This window comes from Poecile atricapillus, chromosome 5, assembly GCF_030490865.1.
Source record: "Poecile atricapillus isolate bPoeAtr1 chromosome 5, bPoeAtr1.hap1, whole genome shotgun sequence".
Classification (NCBI taxonomy): domain Eukaryota; kingdom Metazoa; phylum Chordata; class Aves; order Passeriformes; family Paridae; genus Poecile; species Poecile atricapillus.
The window spans coordinates 451029-468991 of NC_081253.1; the positions used below are offsets into that span (position 1 = coordinate 451029).

Sequence of the window (17963 nt, forward strand, 5' to 3'; positions counted from 1 at the left end):
ATTAAGGAATAGTTTTTAAGCCTTTCTGAAATGCCTTCCTCTTTCAGGTTGCTCACGAGAAGGCTTGGGATCATTACCAGTCCATCAGGAACCGGCGCAGAGTCTTGCTGTTAACCTGGGCTCAGGTTAGGAAAGACTTTGTCCTTAGGGCAGTGGCGACTGCTGCTGAAGCTGCTGCTGCTCATGAGGCAGAAATGGTGCTGGCTGATTGCAGGCAAAAGCAGCTGGAGATCTGTGCTGATCTGAAAGCAAAGGTATGTTCAGTAATAAATCCATCACCAAATCTGTATCTAACAGATGCATTCAAAAATGAAGATTTTTACATTAACACTAATTGTTCTCAGATAAATAATGGACATCTGTCTGCCCTTCTGTTTAATTTTAAGTATGTTTTTTAAGACATGAAACAATGGATCCCATAACTTGTTTGCCCTTGTTATAGAAGGCTTGCAATATTCTGATTTACTGTGGTAAGAGGTGAAAAAAGATAAAAATACCTGTGTGGTTTTGGTAAGTGAACAGCATAAAGTGGGAGGAGGCTGGACACAAGAGGAAGATGTTGTGGTGTTTGTGCCTAAGGTGTTTGTAGGAGGAATCCTATTTCTGGGCATGAGAGGCATGTTAAGATTTGTTTGAACTGCTCTCTGTGATTTTTGACTTGCACAGAAATGAACATCTGAGAGCATGCACGATGTGTTATTCTCACTTTACCAATATTCTCTCTGCTGTGCCCTCACTTTTCAGAGAAATACTAAACACTTGATTTAGGTTTTCTATGAGAAGGAAAGCATGGTAAAACCTGTTCTGTGAGGCAGGATGTTGATGTGATGCTAGTTTTTAGTTAGCAATAACACAAAAGCCCTTCTGTCTTGTGTTCTGGAGCTGTCTGGCGTAGGAAGGTTTGAATCTAAACACTTTAGGGTTAGACACTGTCTGGGCATGACTAAGTGGGGAGTACCCTGCTCTGACTCCTGTGCCAGCCTTCCCTTGAGCCAGGGGCAGGAAGGAGTGGTTCTCTGGAGCTGAGGGGATGATGTTTGGTGATTTTTTTACCTAGGCCTTCCATTCTGGAGTGCCTGTGTGTCTCTTACCTGTGCAGCCGGAGATGGAAGGGCCAATTATTCCAGAACTGTGAATCTGAGTGATTTTTTTCCCCTTTGTTTCTTTTATTTTTCTTCCACACAAGAAGTAACAAGCTGGTTTTGGAGTACTTTGTTGTCTCCATGTAGGTTAAGATTCTCACAGATGCACTGAACATTGTCTGAAAGTCTTTTGGATTCTGACCTCTTGTTTCCAGGAACTGTTTGAAACTTAAACCTATTAGGCCTAGACTTTTCAAGGGTGGCCTTCAAAAGGATCTTTGTTAAAACATTGAACATTTGAGCAAAACCAACTCACCTGTTTCCCAGAAAAGAGGAATAAAAAGGAACATTTCTCTCATTAAAGGAGGATATCATTGTGACCTTGTTTTGATCAGCTCCACAACTGAAAGGGCTGCATGGCGGAAGCTGAGGTTGGGTACAGAGCTCATTCCTTTTCAGAGAAATGATTCTCAATGTATCCATGGGTTCTGTTTTGATTTGATGGGGATATGCATTTGAAAACTCACAGTTTGCCCGGTTATAGCTTATTTTACAGACTTGTCTTTCTACACTTCTGAACTTTACAGCTACAGAGTGCTGGACATGAAAAGCAGCTGCTGGCAGGTAAAAGAGAGCTCAGTCCAGTACCATTAGCACAGGTGAAACCCACCCTGAGAGGGATCCATAAGATGGGTAAAAAGTGAGTCTGAGGGAAAGAGTGTGGAACTGGAAGTGAGGGATTAGGGCTGTTCTTCCACCTTTTCTTTTTGGCCATTGATTGACTCACCATTTTGCATTTCAGTAAGTTCCCCAGCAGGAAATCTTATCTCCCCTTCCAGAGGGGCAGTGTAGCTGCTACATTGATTTAGCTGTAAGTAAACCCTGGGTGTGCTGGTGAGGAGGTTGTGTCTGACTGAGAGGGACAGAGATCTCCTTCATTACAGCAGCAGCTTTCCCAGAGAGCCACAGCATTTTTATCGACCCCATCTGAGAAAGGAAGTGATGGCACACACATGGAAGGAGATGTAATATCTGACAGGTTGTGCACTGGTTTAGTTATGGCAAAAACCACACAATATCACCCAACTTTTATACAGTTCTCTTCCTCTGTCAAAGGGGCAGCAGGCTGACTAAAGAATACATGATTTAAAGCTGTTTTAAATCCACTAAAAGTACCTATGTCCTTGGTGAGATCTAGGCCTTGTGACTGACAGAGAGGGATAATTAAAAAGTAAAGCAACAGAGAAGTTAAATTAATATTTATAGCAGTTTTTACTTGGGGAAAGGACTTTCAAATTTTTATTCCGTGTTCCATCTCACAAAAGATCAATGTGTGTCCTTAACAGAAATCAGAGTCCCTAAGGAGGGACTTTGGAACAACTCGAGAAGCTCAGGTGAAATAAATCAGGAGGGCCATATGGTAGCCATCTGAAGGAAATAAACTGTGAAATGGAAAAGGCTGGGGAGGATACACTGTACATTCTTAAAGAGTAAATGTGCCTGGTACATACCTTTAACACCCCTGTTTGCCATGGGAAAGCAAACAAGACAAACCCTGAGGGGTTACACTTTGATGAGTGATCAAGAGCCACTCAGATCTGGTGTTCTTTGTGCTGTGGCAATCTGATCCCCCCAGGGTTCTGGAGCAGACACTGTGTAAAACAAATTCTCTCTCTGTAAAATTCCTTTTCCTAAACAACACAGAGAAGCAAATTTTTCCACGTTGCAAGGTAGGTAAGGCATGAAGCGAGGAGTGATCTTTTCAGAGGATTAGGAGGTGCTGCCTCACAGCTGGGGTTTGAAGTACTTGCTGTATTACAACACAAATTCACTTGAGGTGTCTGCATGCATTCCAAACATTATTTTTCTATTGAATCTATCTTAAAATATTTGTAATCTTGTACTTTCCATCTTCATATAAAATGTTTTTAAAAGAAGACCAGGGGGAAGACCTACAGCAATAGACATTAGGGCACTTGGATCTCCTGTGTGTGCTGCTTACAGGGGGTGTTTTCTTCCTCAGCACAAAGCTGTGTGCCTGCCTGCCTTCAAATCTCTTCTCCCCCTCCTTTTGTGCTCCAGGATTAATCCCCACTCCAGTGCTAAAATCTCTTGCAACACATTGTGAATTTTGTGAGAGCAGCTCTTGCATTTCTTATCCTGGCAGAACCTAAGATAAATTAATTTCAAAAAGAAAAGCATTAGGTGGAATTAACAGGGGTATTGCAAATTGTATAAAGCATCTTGCAGACTGCTTTCCTTCCCCTTTCCTGTATTGTAAGAAAGGATGTGACAGCAAACTTAGGAAAAAAAAAAATCCCTATTCAGCATGTAGTCAAGTCACTGGTTTGAATGCTGTGACTATCAGAGGAGATCAGCATTGAAGTATTACAACTGAATGTTAAAATAAATTCCACAGAGGTATCATATCCAGTGCTTTGACTATAATCCGATCATTTTGAAGGAAACTTCTTAAAAGAATAAATATTTGAGTAGTAAGCTACTTAAAAATGGTTTTCTTTTTCAGAAGCATTGTCTATTCACCACTGAGTTGACCCATTTGTTGGACATAAAAAAAACTAAGGAAGTTATAATAACCTAAATTTTAAATATAGGTACTCATTTTTGTGTGAACTGGAGAGCTGTCAGATGCTATAGTATTTCTCCAAAATGGATGTGAGCAAGTATCTAACGTTCATCAAAGATGAGCCAGCTCTGACTCAGTAATAAGTTTTCAATCCAGACCTAATTAACCTGGATTTACCAGTCTGAGGTCAGCACAGAACTGATGTATTGTGTCTTTTGGGTCAGACAAAGCTCATGCACAGTCCATGGGAAGCACCTGCTGAGGTCTCTGCACATTTGCCTTGCTTGCCCTTCCACCAGTCTTTCCCCCGTTTTCCTGTGTTCCATCTCATGCTGTTGTTATTTCTGACCTGTGTGCCTCCTGTGGGAATCTTGTGGCAGTGTATTTGTGAGATGCTCTGGGCAGGAGCAGGGGTGTCCCTGCACTCCAGGGACACTGTCACAGCTTTGTGCTGGATGCACTGGGCTCAGACTGCAGGCTTTGGGGAACAGGGGCTGCAGGTGCTGTGCCCCAAAGCTTTGTGAGCTCTGAGATCCATGGAAACAACCCAGAGCATTCAGAACCTCAGCTGCTCAGAGGAGCACTCGGCCTGGGATGTAACCCAGCTACCTGTCTGCTGGGCTGGCCAAAGCTCCTAACATCTGGAGCTTGTTTGAGACAAGAACTTCTCTCTCAAATCCAGTTGAAATTGTCCAGTGATACCTCAAGTTGCTCAAGGATGGATAACTAGACAAGCAGACAGCTCCTGCTAACAGTGTTTTCTGAGAATGGTCTTCTTCAGTGAGGAAAGTGGCACCTCAGGAAAGCAAAGCTGCACCAAAATTTTGCAGTTGTAAAGGATCAAAGGAGCTCTCCTCCATATGATGGCAGATGGGTCTAGAAGAGAGAATTCTGAATCTAAAGGAAGCAGTTTAGATAAGTAGTTGTAAATAGAAATGCAGCCTACTTAAGGTTATGCATGTGTGAATATTTAAGCCTATATCATATTTACACATATTAATAAAATGTTGATATTCATGCTGTCAAGAACAGAAAGATGTTCTCAATAATGCTGGATGAGGAAAGAGAGGAACTACAAGGACAAGCTGTGAGAAATAAACTGTTCACACACTGCCTTGAGCAAAGATGATGTGACATGCTGTCAGCCCCAGGGAACAGGCACTGCTCCTGTTCTGGATCCCAGGTTTTATCAGTGCTGATCCCAGCCCTTGGGACCAGTTTCCTCACTGAAATTGGTACGTGGTGTTCCTCCTCAGGTCATGACTGAGGGTTGTGCTCAAGTGCTTTTCTTTCAAATCCCTTTTTCAGATTTAAACACTTATATAACTGAAGACAATATTCTGTTAATGATCAAAACAGTTACTTTTAACCACTTTTCTGGTATTTATTTTTTTTAACCTCTTAGAGGTAGCCTGTGGAGCACAAAGCTACTCAAGAGTACCAGTCAAAAATCTATCAGGGATGTGAACTTCCACTGTTTTTCAAACCACAGCAGAATGAAATTGTCTTCTGAAATTAGCAAACTTGTAAATGTATTATTTCTTCATTATCTTACTGCCAAATGTTCTAATGCTGCTCTAATTCTTCTCGTAGGTCTTATGTAGGCCAGTCAGACACAGAAATTGTTCGCTTTTACCATTTACTGTTTGTCATTCAAGACCCTGTGGTGTCTGGATGTGATTCCAGGTGCTGTTCAGAAGTTTTCAGGGTTGAAGAATCTGCAGTTTAGAGAGAAAGGTGCAGATTTTTAGAGCTGGAAGTTACTGGAGTCTTCAGATCACCTAATACCACAGGAGTTTGTTGCTAACAACAGGTGGATGTTGGTACCTGCTGGTGTCAGAATTCACATCTGGGTGTGTGGGCTCAGGACCCTGTCCTGGAACACAGACAAGTTCTCTGCCAGGGCAGGAGAGCTGGGTTGTGCTCCTGGGGAGAGGGAGCACCCTCCTCTCTGCTCCTGGGGCAGCTGCTGCCCTATAGCCCCTGTCCTGGGGAGCGTGGGTTGCTATTCACTGCTCAGAGGTTCCATGGGTTTTGGATGCTGTGAATACAATGGGCCCCAGAGTTGTGAGCACTGAACCACAGAGCACAGACAGCAGGACATCTCTGGGCCTCTGCCATCAGCATCTGAATGAAGCATGTCAACAGCAGTGGCTCTTGCTGAATGCTGCTGCTTGATGGGGATATAGGATATGGAGGCCCTGTGCAAACCTGAGCTTCTCCCACCTCCTTCTGCAGTCCCTGACATATTGGCTATTTCAGACCTTTGTGGCAGTTCAGGAGGTTACTGACACCTGAGAAAAGGAAAATGATACAGACCATGCTTATGAAGAAGCACTCTCTAAATTTAGAAAATGATGGCTTTTTCATATTGTTTGGATGAACTCCCCCTGCCCTGTAATATTTCAGACTCCAGGGATCTGTTCTTAATATGCACTTTAATTTTTTCCCTTTTATAAGCTCTAGTATTCACACCCTGAGGCACCCATCTCATTAGCTTTGCATTTAGGAATACACACATAGACTTCCTATTCTTATTGTATTTCCAGAAATAACACTGTTAATATTTTATGTTTCAGTGTGTGGTGGCTTTGAACAGTGCAAGTCTTTTTTTTTATTATCAGTTAATACAATTACACATCAGTAGCAGGTCTCGTATACATCCCAGTTTCCTTGGAAATGTCAGCTTTTTTGGGGCACAATTTGCTTGTGACTTCCAAAGTCCTACCCTGAGACGTGGGAACCTGTGGGGTGCCCCTGGATGAGCTGTGCCCAGTGCCTGTGCTGGGTGTCCACAGCTGCTGGGGCTCCTGCACGTTGGTCTCTGCTGCCAGCAGGCTCAGAGTTCCCAAATCCCATTTCCCCACCACGCCAGGCTCGGGCCCTGCAGGTCCTGGCAGGGTCACGCTGTCCTGCAGGTCCTGGCAGGGTCACGCTGTCCTGCAGGTCCTGGCAGGGTCACGCTGTCCTGCAGGTCCTGGCAGGGTCACGCTGTCCTGCAGGTGGGAACGGCCACACATCCGTCCCTCACCTTCTTCCTAGTCCTGGCACACAGGGAAAAGCTTGAGCAGGTCAGCTGGAGTTTGGATTGAGAAATTGGGGGTGAATGCAAGTGTGTTTGAAAAAAACCTTTTTTTTCTTGACAAGAAGTGCACTACTTTTTAGTAGGTGCTGGATAGACATTTCCATTCAGCTAGTGACTTAAAAAAATGGTTAGTTTTGTAACACAGACTTCTACAGTCCTGTTTAATTTGTAAAATATTTTAATCCAAGGATTTATTGTCCCATTAACCCGAGTGGGATTTATGTGTTTAACTTCTATTACTCTTGAGAGAAATTGAGTGACTCCTTACTTTTCTATGGGAGACTGGGTCTTTAACTTTTTTTTCTTCTATGTTTCCCACCCATTTTCTCAAAAAGATTTTCTTTTTTTGTGCATCTCAGAATGGCAGGGATTTTCTCAGGCAGGAGACACAGATCAGCATGTGCTGCTTCCATCTGAAGTCTGTATGACTGAGCTATCTTGCAAGTGAAGAGGCTGCACTGCTGGCAATGAAAGCCACCTTTTAACGAGCTTTCCATGTTAACCTTGTAGTGATCTCGGTTTGGCCACTTCTAGAGGAGATAGAAAGCAATGACCTTGTGTGGGGAAATAAAAAGTTTGCCAAATTTAAAAAAATCATGTTCCTTGTTAGATGATGTGTCCATTAGGAACTGGACTGAGAGCAATATCCTTACTGAAGGGCTGATGTTACAATCCTGCTATTTCCTCAGCATGTAACTTCTTATCACTTAATCATTTTTACATCTGCTTTGCTTTTTTTTCTTTTTCAGAACACACAAGAAAGGCACAGCTCTAAAATGGCCTTTTCTCTACAAACAGAATTCCTTCAGTTATCACTTGCTCTGAGGCTGCAGCCCTTATTTTAAAAATGTGAAGAAAAAATGTCATAGGTGACGTGGTTTAAATCCAAATTTGCAATTGAGAGGCATTTTTCCCTCTCTGTGCCTTGTGGCTTCCATCTGGAAGAATCAAGAGGTATCTCTGACTTGCCATAAATGGGATAACTCTCAATTCTATATTCAGCAAGACCCTGAGCAGAGGAGATGGTGGTGACGCAGGGAGGTTGGGAAGGAGAGGAGAGACCTGGAGCTGGTTTTTGGAGAGGATCACTGTGGTTATCTGAACATGCACATTTCTCAATGTGCTTTTGGGCTCGCTTGGTTCCCAGCTTTCTCTCTCTGCTGAGCACAATGGAAGCAGCCCCAGAGAGTCAGAGATGACTGAGCAGGGCTCTGGGAAGGCAGCTGATGCTGGGTCTCGTACCACACAGTGCTCATCCTGTCCAGGGATTATTTCCTGTTGTCAGTCCCTGCCTGGGCTCTGCCAGGACCACCTGAACACTGCTGGATTTGTTGTGTGGTGTGAGGGTACCTTCAGCAGCCCAGCATGGAGCTTTGCACCCAGCAGCAATTGTTATTGGTACCTGTGCTCAGCCTGACTCTGAGCTCAGGCTGGCCCTGCTGGCAAACGTGGCACGTGCTTTGTGGATCTCCCACCTGCTTTATACAACAACCTGTGGGACAGGTGGGGGGAGACACATTGCGTGTTTTCTTTTTTTATGCATGGGACTTTTTAAATAGTGAACTCCTTTAAATAGTGTTTGAATCTCTAGTTGTCTCATAATCCCATTTTGCTGTTTGTGAGCATGCAGCCCTGACCTGCAGCTCTTGTGATCCTGTGATCCCCCCATGAACACACTGGCTCTGGGCTTCCATGGCTAGCCAAATTTTGTGGTTCTTCTTTTTTGTGGCTTCTTCTTCCATGTAGAAACTTCACTTGTGAAGTTATTTTTCTTGAAGAGACCCTCTAAATCTTTTCCCAGGGATTTGTAGAATCAGTTGTGCACAACTTGAAGACTTGCAAATCATAGTATAAATAAGGAAAGATAAGCAGGAGTGATTCAGAGGTTAATAAAACTCTAGGAGACTCTAGAAGAGTATTTAGGTTGTGTCATTTTATAAGGTTGAAAAAGTGAGCTAGAAAAAATCAGAGTGGGGATCTCAGAGGATTTTCCTTTTATGCCTTCAGTCATTACAAACAGTACCGGCTTTATCACACAACTGTTGGGAATTTTTGCTTAGAATTTGGATTCCAGAAGCTTAGTATGTCTGTGTGGCACAGAGTGAGCTGAGCTCTGGGTAATCATTCCTGACTCTGCTCCTCCCAGGATTTTACATCCTTTTGGTTCCTCGTGTGCGTTTTCCTCGGTTTCCAAAGGCTGATGTTGCCCCTGCTCGACCTTTCCCCCCTCACAGCTGCCCTGGGTACCCAGCTGAGGAGCCTGATGCCACCTCTTGTGTCACCAGAGGCAGCCTCAAGGTCTGTTTGTAACGAGTCACGTGGAGCTGTGCTATTGTGCATTGTTTTGTCTTTAAAAAGAGTTGTATCTGTAACATTAGGTGAATGGTAAATACATTATTGCTATTCAGATGTTAGAGTGAAAGAACTAATTTATTACTTTAATTAGTTTGTAGTGTACTTTACATTATTGTAATATGCAATATTGAAATAATGAACTGAAAAAAGGTGTGTATTCATTCTGTTCAGCACAGCAATTTAATAATCCACTTGGCAAAACCTCCTCTAATAATACACGAACTGTGAAATGTACTTGAAATGCCAATTGTAATTAGAAACTTTCAGAACTTAATGTTGGCAGTGCTTGTACTGCTAAAATGAAAACTGTTTTGTGGAACAGGCAATGGAGAGCCAGGTGTCAGTGTATTTTCAGTATTAGTTTAAATACGAGGACGTTTTTTTAATATTTAAATAAAACATTTTCTGTTGACACAGTAAAATATACCCTTCTGATTTTGAACTCATAGGAATGGAAGAATGCAATCAAGAACACATTAATTTATTTTGTTTCTGCAGCCTGTGGTCCCTGATTGCTGCTGTAGTGAAGCAGAATTATTGTTTGGGAGGTTTTTTGTTCTGCAGACCTGCATGACGCTGCCTCTGGAGATAAAAGCCGATGAACGCAGCAGGTTTCTTGGCACACTGCAGTTGCAGGAATGCAGGCAATGCAGCATCAGGTGGTGACTGTTACCAGCAGAACACTGAGAGGCAGGAGATGCTCCCTGCAGAGCCCTGGTGCTGTGTTTCATGCCCAGCTGAGCCTGTGTGCTCTGTCCCAGCACCAGCCAGAGCCCAGAGCCTTTACCCTGGCACCACGCACAGGGCAGCTTTGGGAACCTCCCCTGCCAGCTCCTGTGGCTGTGAATTCCCCTGCCTGGTGCACAAAGTGCTGTGGGGCTGGGAGACCAGAGCTGCTCTCGAGCACAGAGCATTTCAATGGTCAAACGTCGTTTAAAAAGTGAAATATACTGCTATTTGAATCACCTGGTTAATGTCTGATTTTTGTTACTTCTTACACTTCTCTCTAGCTCTGCTCCATTAAGAACATTTTTTCCTATATGATTTCAACTCTTCCTCTGGGAAAAGCCATGGCATAAGGCCAGCCTATAGAATTGTAGTCACATTTTATACATATTTTGCAAACATTGTTTTTCTGGCTTTTACCAATGTTGGGGTTTTTTGGGGGTTTTTTTTATGGGATTTTTTAATTTTTTTGGAGTGGGGAGGTTGTTGTAAATATGTCCTTTTTTGTCACAATTATAAATTTTTTTAAAGGAAATTATTCTTCTTTTGCCCTAATGAAAGGGCATGGATTAGACAAACAGGGGAGTGAGCAGGGATAGTCTAAACTAATTTTGTGTGCTAGGTACAGAAAATAATAACTGGGTATTGTGAACAAGTATGGTACAGTGAAACTCTCCTCTGGTATCCTTGTTATCCATTTTCCTGATTTGCCTTGGGCTCATACATTTAAATCCTAACTAAAGAATGAAAAAGTAGATTCAGAATTGAAGTTAAAAAAATGGAAAGCATGATCTAGGCCCTGAGGAAGTATATGTGTTAGTAGAGATTTAGGGCAGAGGAGGGAGCACTGCAGGAGTGAAGATACACACAGAGTTATTGGCCTATCACTTCTGTCTGGGGAACACTACTGCGTGATTAATGCTTTGTCAGCTTAGTGAGTTCTGAATTGATGCTTGGTTATGCTCACTTGTTTGTACACAACCTGTCAGAAATGGAGGTTGTGCCCCAATATTGATTTCTGACTGGATCAAAAGGCTGTAACCAAAGAGCTGTGAGGAAACAGCCCAGGGCAGTGATCATGGTGTGTCACAGGGCTGGGGTGTCACATACACCACACAAACTGCTGCTAATAAAATGAATTGAGATGTTTTCAGGACAGGTTAGTGTCTGTGTCTGCTCACTGCTTTGATGAGGTTTGCTTCCTTCAGTCAGTTGTCATCGTCCCAGACTCCCTGCAGGGTTTGCTCTGTTCTCCAGGGGCATTTCCAGGCACTGCTTCCCCTGGAGTATCAGGGAAATGCAGTTTTTGTTGAGACCAATTTATGGCCTGGCCATGCTAATGGCTGCAATCAAACAACCAAACAAGTCCCTGGTGAAGAGATAAATGAATATCCAGAGAAGAGCACGAGAGGATCAGGAGAGTTCTCAGACATGGGGGGAACTGAAGCTGCATCATGAACTGCACCGGTGGCGTTGACCTCGGTATTGGAGAGCATTTGAAAGAGTGGGAAGCAGGATGTAGGGAAATCCAGGCTTACAAAAAGCAATTTTTTTGTTACATAATCTGACTCTTACCTCATATCAGTTGAGAAAATCTGTAATGTTATTACAGAAGTTTAAAGCTCCTTCAAATGCTCCTGCAGCTTATCCCAGCTCCAATCTGAGTACGCTTTTAGCAGATTTCATTCACTGCTTGTTGCTGGATTTTAAATCTTTCAATATATGGTTTTGCTTCAGTCTGTTTCAAAAGCAAGGTAGAAAGGATTGCATGTTCTTCTGATTAATTTTCAAAGCACTCCTTTTTGAGCTCGTTAGCCTGGGAAGTGAAGGGTAACTGAAACAATTTAGCATTTTATTTTAGATTCTTAAACTGTTAAACTGCATGAGCAGGCTGCTGGCAAAATCACTCTGTGAAGATTTCAATTTGCACAGCCCTGGTGTCACAAGCTCCAAGGCTGTGGGAAGCTGGGCTGGGGTTGAAGGGACCTCTCCAGAGCCCGAGGTCACCCCTGCCCAAGCAGGGTCAGGTACAGCTGCTGACCCAGGACCGTGTTGAGTCCAGGCTGAAACAGCCCCACAACCTCCCTGGCCAACATGCAGAGCTCATCCTGCCTCAGTAGGGAAGTGGTGAATGCATTGGAATTTCAGGTGTTTCAGTCTGTGCCTGGAGTTTTCCTTCCTGACACTGGGCACCTCTGTAAGAGCCTGGCTCTGTTCTCTTTGCAGCTTCTGTATTTTCAGGTTATTTTCATGTTACCACTTTGCCTGCACTCCAGGAGAAGTCACAACATTGTTCAGTGTATTGCAAAGAAAAAGTCTAATTGCTGTTTTAGCAGAAGCAGGGCAAGCATGGCATTCAGAGATGCAGCTCTGAGAACCTTGGACCATGGGGAGTGCTGGATTTCTAAACAGAACATCTTTTATAAGCACAACCAGAAGAATAAATAATCTGCAGACACAGCCAGTGAAATGCAGTAAAGGTGGATAAATGATAAGCATTTTAATATCTTTGTATTAAAGTGCTGTAGTGTAGAAAACCAGCTGAAAAATGGCTTCAACGCTTGTTCCTTAAAGGAATGCAGAGTTCTGTTAGTGCTTGACAAATCCATTACAAAAAGAACTGGCAAGCCAACAAAAAGGAGACATCATTAATCCTGTAGAAAGCAGCGTGCAAGAGATGAGCACACAACTGCTGGTGACAGCAGCGAGGCCAGTCCCACCCTGGCTGGGACACTGCAGAGGAGCCACTGTCCCTGGCACTGCGGGGACAGGCAGCAGTGCCTCTCCAGCCCACGGGAGCCCACTGGAGAGGGGTGCCAGGCGTGCAGCACCCCATGGGCTCTGGCCAGGGGCTCCCACCCTGGGGTGCACCAGCTGCAGCTGGCAGCCAAAGGAGCGAGCCCTGCCTGGAGGCAAGGAGCTGCTACAGGGGTGCCTGTGCTAAAGGCTGCGAGTGGACCCTGCTCTGCCACTCTTGGTCTCCTGTCCCTCATAGCTTCTAATTCCTGAAGGGAGATGTGAATTACTGAGATGGTTTTAGCAATTTTGCCTAAAACCTTTTCATATGGGATTTTGTTGCATATTATGCCATCAGTTGGGAACTGTACACGAACGTGCAGAAAGGTGGTGCTTGCTAAATGGTTGTGTTGTTGATAAGATTATAAATCTTACTTTGTAAGAGGATTACATGAGTTTCCTTCCCAGTCTCAGCTTTGCAGGATCAGTGTTACACAGTCTGCTGCAGGACTGTCTCTTCAACTGGTTCCTCCAGGTTCTACAGTGGAAAGCACAGCAGGAAGAAGCTGCTAAATTAGAAGCTGCTGTAGCTGCCAGAAGAAAAGAAAAGGAAGATGAGAGAGAAAGGCTACAGAGAGAACAGGAAACCGTTCGTAGAGCTCAGGATAAAGAGAAAGTATGAGAAACTTTTATACATTTTTGCATATATTAATGTGTACCATTGCTTCTAAAATTTGTAGCTGATCTGATAGCACATGTACTCTTGTGAAGTGCTGTGTGTTGATGCAGGGATGGGCAGGTGGTCAGTCAGGTGTTGCTTAGTTCAGCTCTAAGGCTGCCTGATCTGACACACCAGGTGTGTTACCCCATTGCATGGCTGAGGAAAGAAAGCCTCAGCAAGTCAGTGTGTCTGTGACCAAACAAGCACAGGGGCACGGCAGGGTGTGAGTGCACAGCTCTGCGCTTGCAGCAGCTCAGCAGCCTCAGACAGGTGCCAGTGCTGCAGCTGGGTGCTGCAATGCAGCAGGGGAGCCCGGCAGCGCAGTGCCTGCAGCGCAGCATGCGGCTGCAGGGACACCCCGGGGACAGCGTGCCCAGGGCTTGTGTGCTGACTCCTTGGAAATGGCTTGGATGCAACTTCATAGAAACCCAGAAATGCACTGTAGTGAAACCAATGCTTTAGAAAATCAAGCTGTGTTTGTGTTGGCCTTTTTCCTTAAGTGATGGCAAAAACCCATGTGGCTGTTTCATGGAGATTTTACCTCTGAGTCCAGTGGCACAGAGGGACACTTAGGGAGGGTTTGTAGCTTAGGTCACGAGTAGCTTTGCTGCTGCTTCTCTGTTTGTTCCAGCTCGTTCTGTGCATTTGCCTTTGTACACACGGTGTTGGTAGTGGCAGGTGGCTCTGAAACCACAGGGAAGGAAGAGGCTTAGGGAGGCAGTGCTGACCCAACACCACCAATATTCATTTTATCTCCAAATATTCTGGTTGTGCAAACTTTTCTCTTGCTGTGTGTAATGTCTATATAGAGCAGCTCTCTGCCTATGTACAGACGGAATAGCAGCTGTTTGGGGTCAGCAGTCACAGTTTCATTGGAGTATTTTACATCCTAGATCCTTAAAAGAGCTGATAACCTTGTACTGCAGCTGCTTTTCTGGGGAATGCAAGCAGAATAGAAGTGGCAGTCTTCAGATTGTGATGGAAAAATATATTCAAATTAGTGTTCACAGTCTGATTTTACTATTTTTGTTGTGGGGACTCCACACCCTCTTGCCCTCCTAGTAAGTATTCTGTTAGCTTGTAGTGCTCTAAAATAGAAATTTTATTCTAAAAGGATCAAAATTGGAATCTCTAACTTAATGCTTTTCTTATTTGCTTTGTTCTCACTGCCTGGGCTTTGGAATGAGTGTTAATTTGTTTGCTGTATTTGTGCAAATTCTAGCTGAAAAAATACTGGGCTGAGAAAGAGCTCAAGTGGCAAGAACAGGAAGAGAGAGATCTACAACATCTGGAGAAGTTGAGAAAATTAATGGCTGAACAAGCAGCTAAAGACAGAGAAAGGTAAAAGAAATTAAATGTGAATACCTATAGTATCAATAGGATCTTCATATAATCTAATTTGCTTTGATAGCCTGTTTTTCTTTTTAAAAATAAATTAAGGATAAGTACATTTTTTTTCTTCCTGTTTGGCAAATGCTTCAAACTATATATGCAAACTGTAAGGTTGCATCCTAGGTGACTGTATCTTAGATGCAATTTACTTCAGTTTGAATTAGTTCACATCCATCAAAATTTCAGATCATTGTAAGCACTAAACTGTCATAAAATGTAGCTGAGTAGTAAGACCTCCTATATTTTACTTTGCATAATGATTTATAATCAGGTTTGGTTTGTCTGAGGGGCAAGTGAAAGCTAGCCAGCAGCAGAACTGTAGGTTTAGTTCTGATTGTTGCAGTTTATAGCACAAATTATATACTCCTTTGAGCTTACTAAAATTTGGAGAGTAAGAAAATAACAATGCATGTTTTATGGTAGTTGAAGGAGCTGTCTTGTCTCGATTTCTCTAAAGGCAAGTTAAAATTTGAAGGGCAAAAGGAGGGTAATTCTCCAAATGCAAAGCATGGCATTGGCAGCTCCTGTAGAAGGACTAAAAGCAACATCCCAACAAATACCTATAGCTCCATAAGGAACAGACTCTGCACAATAGTCTAAAAATGCCTGCAGTGAAAGGTGGAGCAGCACAGTAGTGCTGTGGGTAAAGTTCTGGAGTCTCTGGTGTGAACCTCCAGCTTTATCCTTTGGAAGAAGGGTGTAAGTCTCAAGTTCTTTTTTTCTTTTTCCATTGACAAGACTGGGAGTGAGGTGTTTCTTTTAATGGAAAGGGTTATAGGAAAGATTTCTTCTGCCATACACAGATGTGAGAGAACATTTCTTCTTGGCAAAGCAAATGGGGGAGAAAAAAGAGTACCAGGGCTATATAAAGCATGCTAGAGAAAATCTGTGGTCTAGACATGGAATCTGAAAGGTTAGCCAAGTTGTTTAAAAGAACAACTGACCAACCAAAACCCACCGAGAAACAAATCAAAAAGCAACAAAAACCAGCTCCCCTCCCCAAAAACCCAAAGCAAGAAGCTGCCACCAAAAGAGCCCATTGAGAGGAAGAAGCCTCTCTCTGTGAGTGTTTGGATGGAGCAGCACGGCGCGGTCCGGAGTGTCCAGGGGAGCTGGGAGCTGGGACATGTGGCGGTGATGATGCACAGCCTTTCCCTGTGCTGCTCACAGGGTGCAGGTCCGACGAGCCCTGCTGCAGCAGCGGCTGCTGGAGAAGAAGGAGCTGGCCCTGCTCCAGGCCCGGCAGCAGCAGGAGAAGGAGAAGCGCCTGGAAGCGCTGCGGCAGCGGGTGAGCTGGGCCCTGCCTGCGGGGCTTTCACTCTGCCACCAACACACAGGGGAAAAGCAGAAATCTCTCAAAAGCAAATAAATGAACAAGGTAAAGGGCACTTCAGGGCTGACTAACAGTGGTTCTCTCCTCTCATTATAAATCCTATGTACTTTCAGCTCTGACAACAGGAACATTATGACGTTAAATTGTACTGGAGGAGCTGCTGATATCTTAGAGGAGATAGAGAAGGGTTTTTTCCAGGTTGGATGTGATTTTTCTTCCGTGATTTTTCTCTGGCTATTGTTTGTTTTAATAACCTTAAGTCTGCCTTAAATCTTAGGCAAGATTTATGAGTAATTTATATTCTTTTTAAATTCTGAAAACTTGCACACCTTGGATGACTTTTCTTCAGAGATATATGAGTCTCTGAAACTTTTGCACATTACTTTTAGACAGACACCCATAAAATGCTTACTAATGCTTGCTAGTATCATGGTAAAAGTAGTGCTAGGGTTATTTTTTTCTACTGATGACTTTTAAAAGAGTAATTTTGCCTTAATTTACATTTCTGTATGTGATCTTGTTTTTCCTCCAAAGAAGCTGGTTGGTAGTTGTGGTCTGTTGAGCTCTTCCCACTGATTCAATTCTCTTGCCAGAGCAGAAAATGCTCCTAAAGGGCCTTGGCCTAGGATGGTGATGCTCACACTTCATTCTACTTCTCTGACCAACATTTATTCTCTGTTTCACACTCGTGAAATGCTGCTTCATAAAGTATGTACATTCTTTTTATGGGTGGGGGGAGGAAGGGGAAGAAGATCTTTACTGGAGTCATTTGGCCTGTAGATTTGGGCAGCCTGTAAATACAAAGATGACATTTTATTAAAGAGATGGGTAAAAAAAATTATTGCACACAATTTAAAGTAATTTTTTTCTGATCTTAGCCATTGGGCTTCTGACTTTAGCTATTTTGCTCATACATCTTTCTGGATTTTTCCAAAGTACTATTAGCCTGTATCTGAATATTTTAACACAAAGAAAGTAAAAAATGAAAAAGATTAACTCTGTCATAATACAGTGTCTGGGAGTCTTTGATATTGATCTAGCCACAGGAAATTACACAGTTAAAGCAGATGCACTACAAAAAAACACCAGAGTTGTATTATTTGGGGCATATCACTCAATGTTGTTGCACACAACTCTGTAAATATTGTGAACTATCACCCTGAACAGCTTTGTTTCCATTGGAATAAAAAGAAGGAAGTCTGGACTTGTGGGAGTTGTGGGCATTGCAGAATGATGAGGCTGCTGGATCCTCGCAGAGCCTGGGCTGGGCAGTGCAGCTCAGTCAGTGTCTGTTGGAGAGCTCAGCCTGCTGCTGCTTCTCCCCACACGTCCTTGCTGCACCCAGGCTGGGACAATCCTGTCCTCAGAGGGTGTGTTACTGCTGGCCACTGCTCTGGCCCCAGCTCTGCAGGGACACAGTAATCCTTACCTTACCTTCCTCCCGTGTCTTTAGGTTGCCATTGTTGCAAAATTAGATCCAGCCAGAGCAGTGGCTGACACGGTGGCGTCAAAAGCTCGCATGGGCATTGGAAGCAAGGAGGAGTTTGAGCTGCAGCAGCCCCTGTTCAGGCTGCACACGTACAGTGAAGAGCAGGTAATGGGCTGGAATCCTGCTGGGGAAATGGAGCAGGAACTCAGCTAACTGTACTCGGGCTGCTGAGGAGGCTGCTCCCTCAATTTCCAATGCACTCAAGGAACATCCTGATATCTTTTGATTCCCTCACTGTTCCCTATCTGCTCAGTCAATGCATTTGCAATTATTCCCACTCTGGAATTTGAAAGTTATTTACAAAAAGAGAAGAGCTATGGAACAATTCTGTGGTGTAAAAGCTTTCTTTTGACACTGAATAAGATGAAATTTAACAAAGTCAATAGCTAAAGTTGTCCATCTCTTCCCATTTTAGGACATTTTAAAGCTTCTCAGTTTGATAATGGAAAGATCTGAG

General features: G+C 43.5%; 1 protein-coding gene across 1 annotated transcript in view; it reads left to right on the forward strand.

Moving 5' to 3' along the window:
• The window catches only part of CCDC148 (coiled-coil domain containing 148), a 42401-nt gene that overhangs the window by 23466 nt on the left and 972 nt on the right, over window positions 1–17963 (forward strand). Inside the window, exons 10-14 of the mRNA XM_058840475.1 lie at window positions 48–254; window positions 13107–13247; window positions 14515–14633; window positions 15855–15972; window positions 17471–17611. Coding sequence (XP_058696458.1) covers window positions 48–254; window positions 13107–13247; window positions 14515–14633; window positions 15855–15972; window positions 17471–17611 — 726 coding nt within the window. The remainder of the gene's footprint in view (window positions 1–47; window positions 255–13106; window positions 13248–14514; window positions 14634–15854; window positions 15973–17470; window positions 17612–17963) is intronic.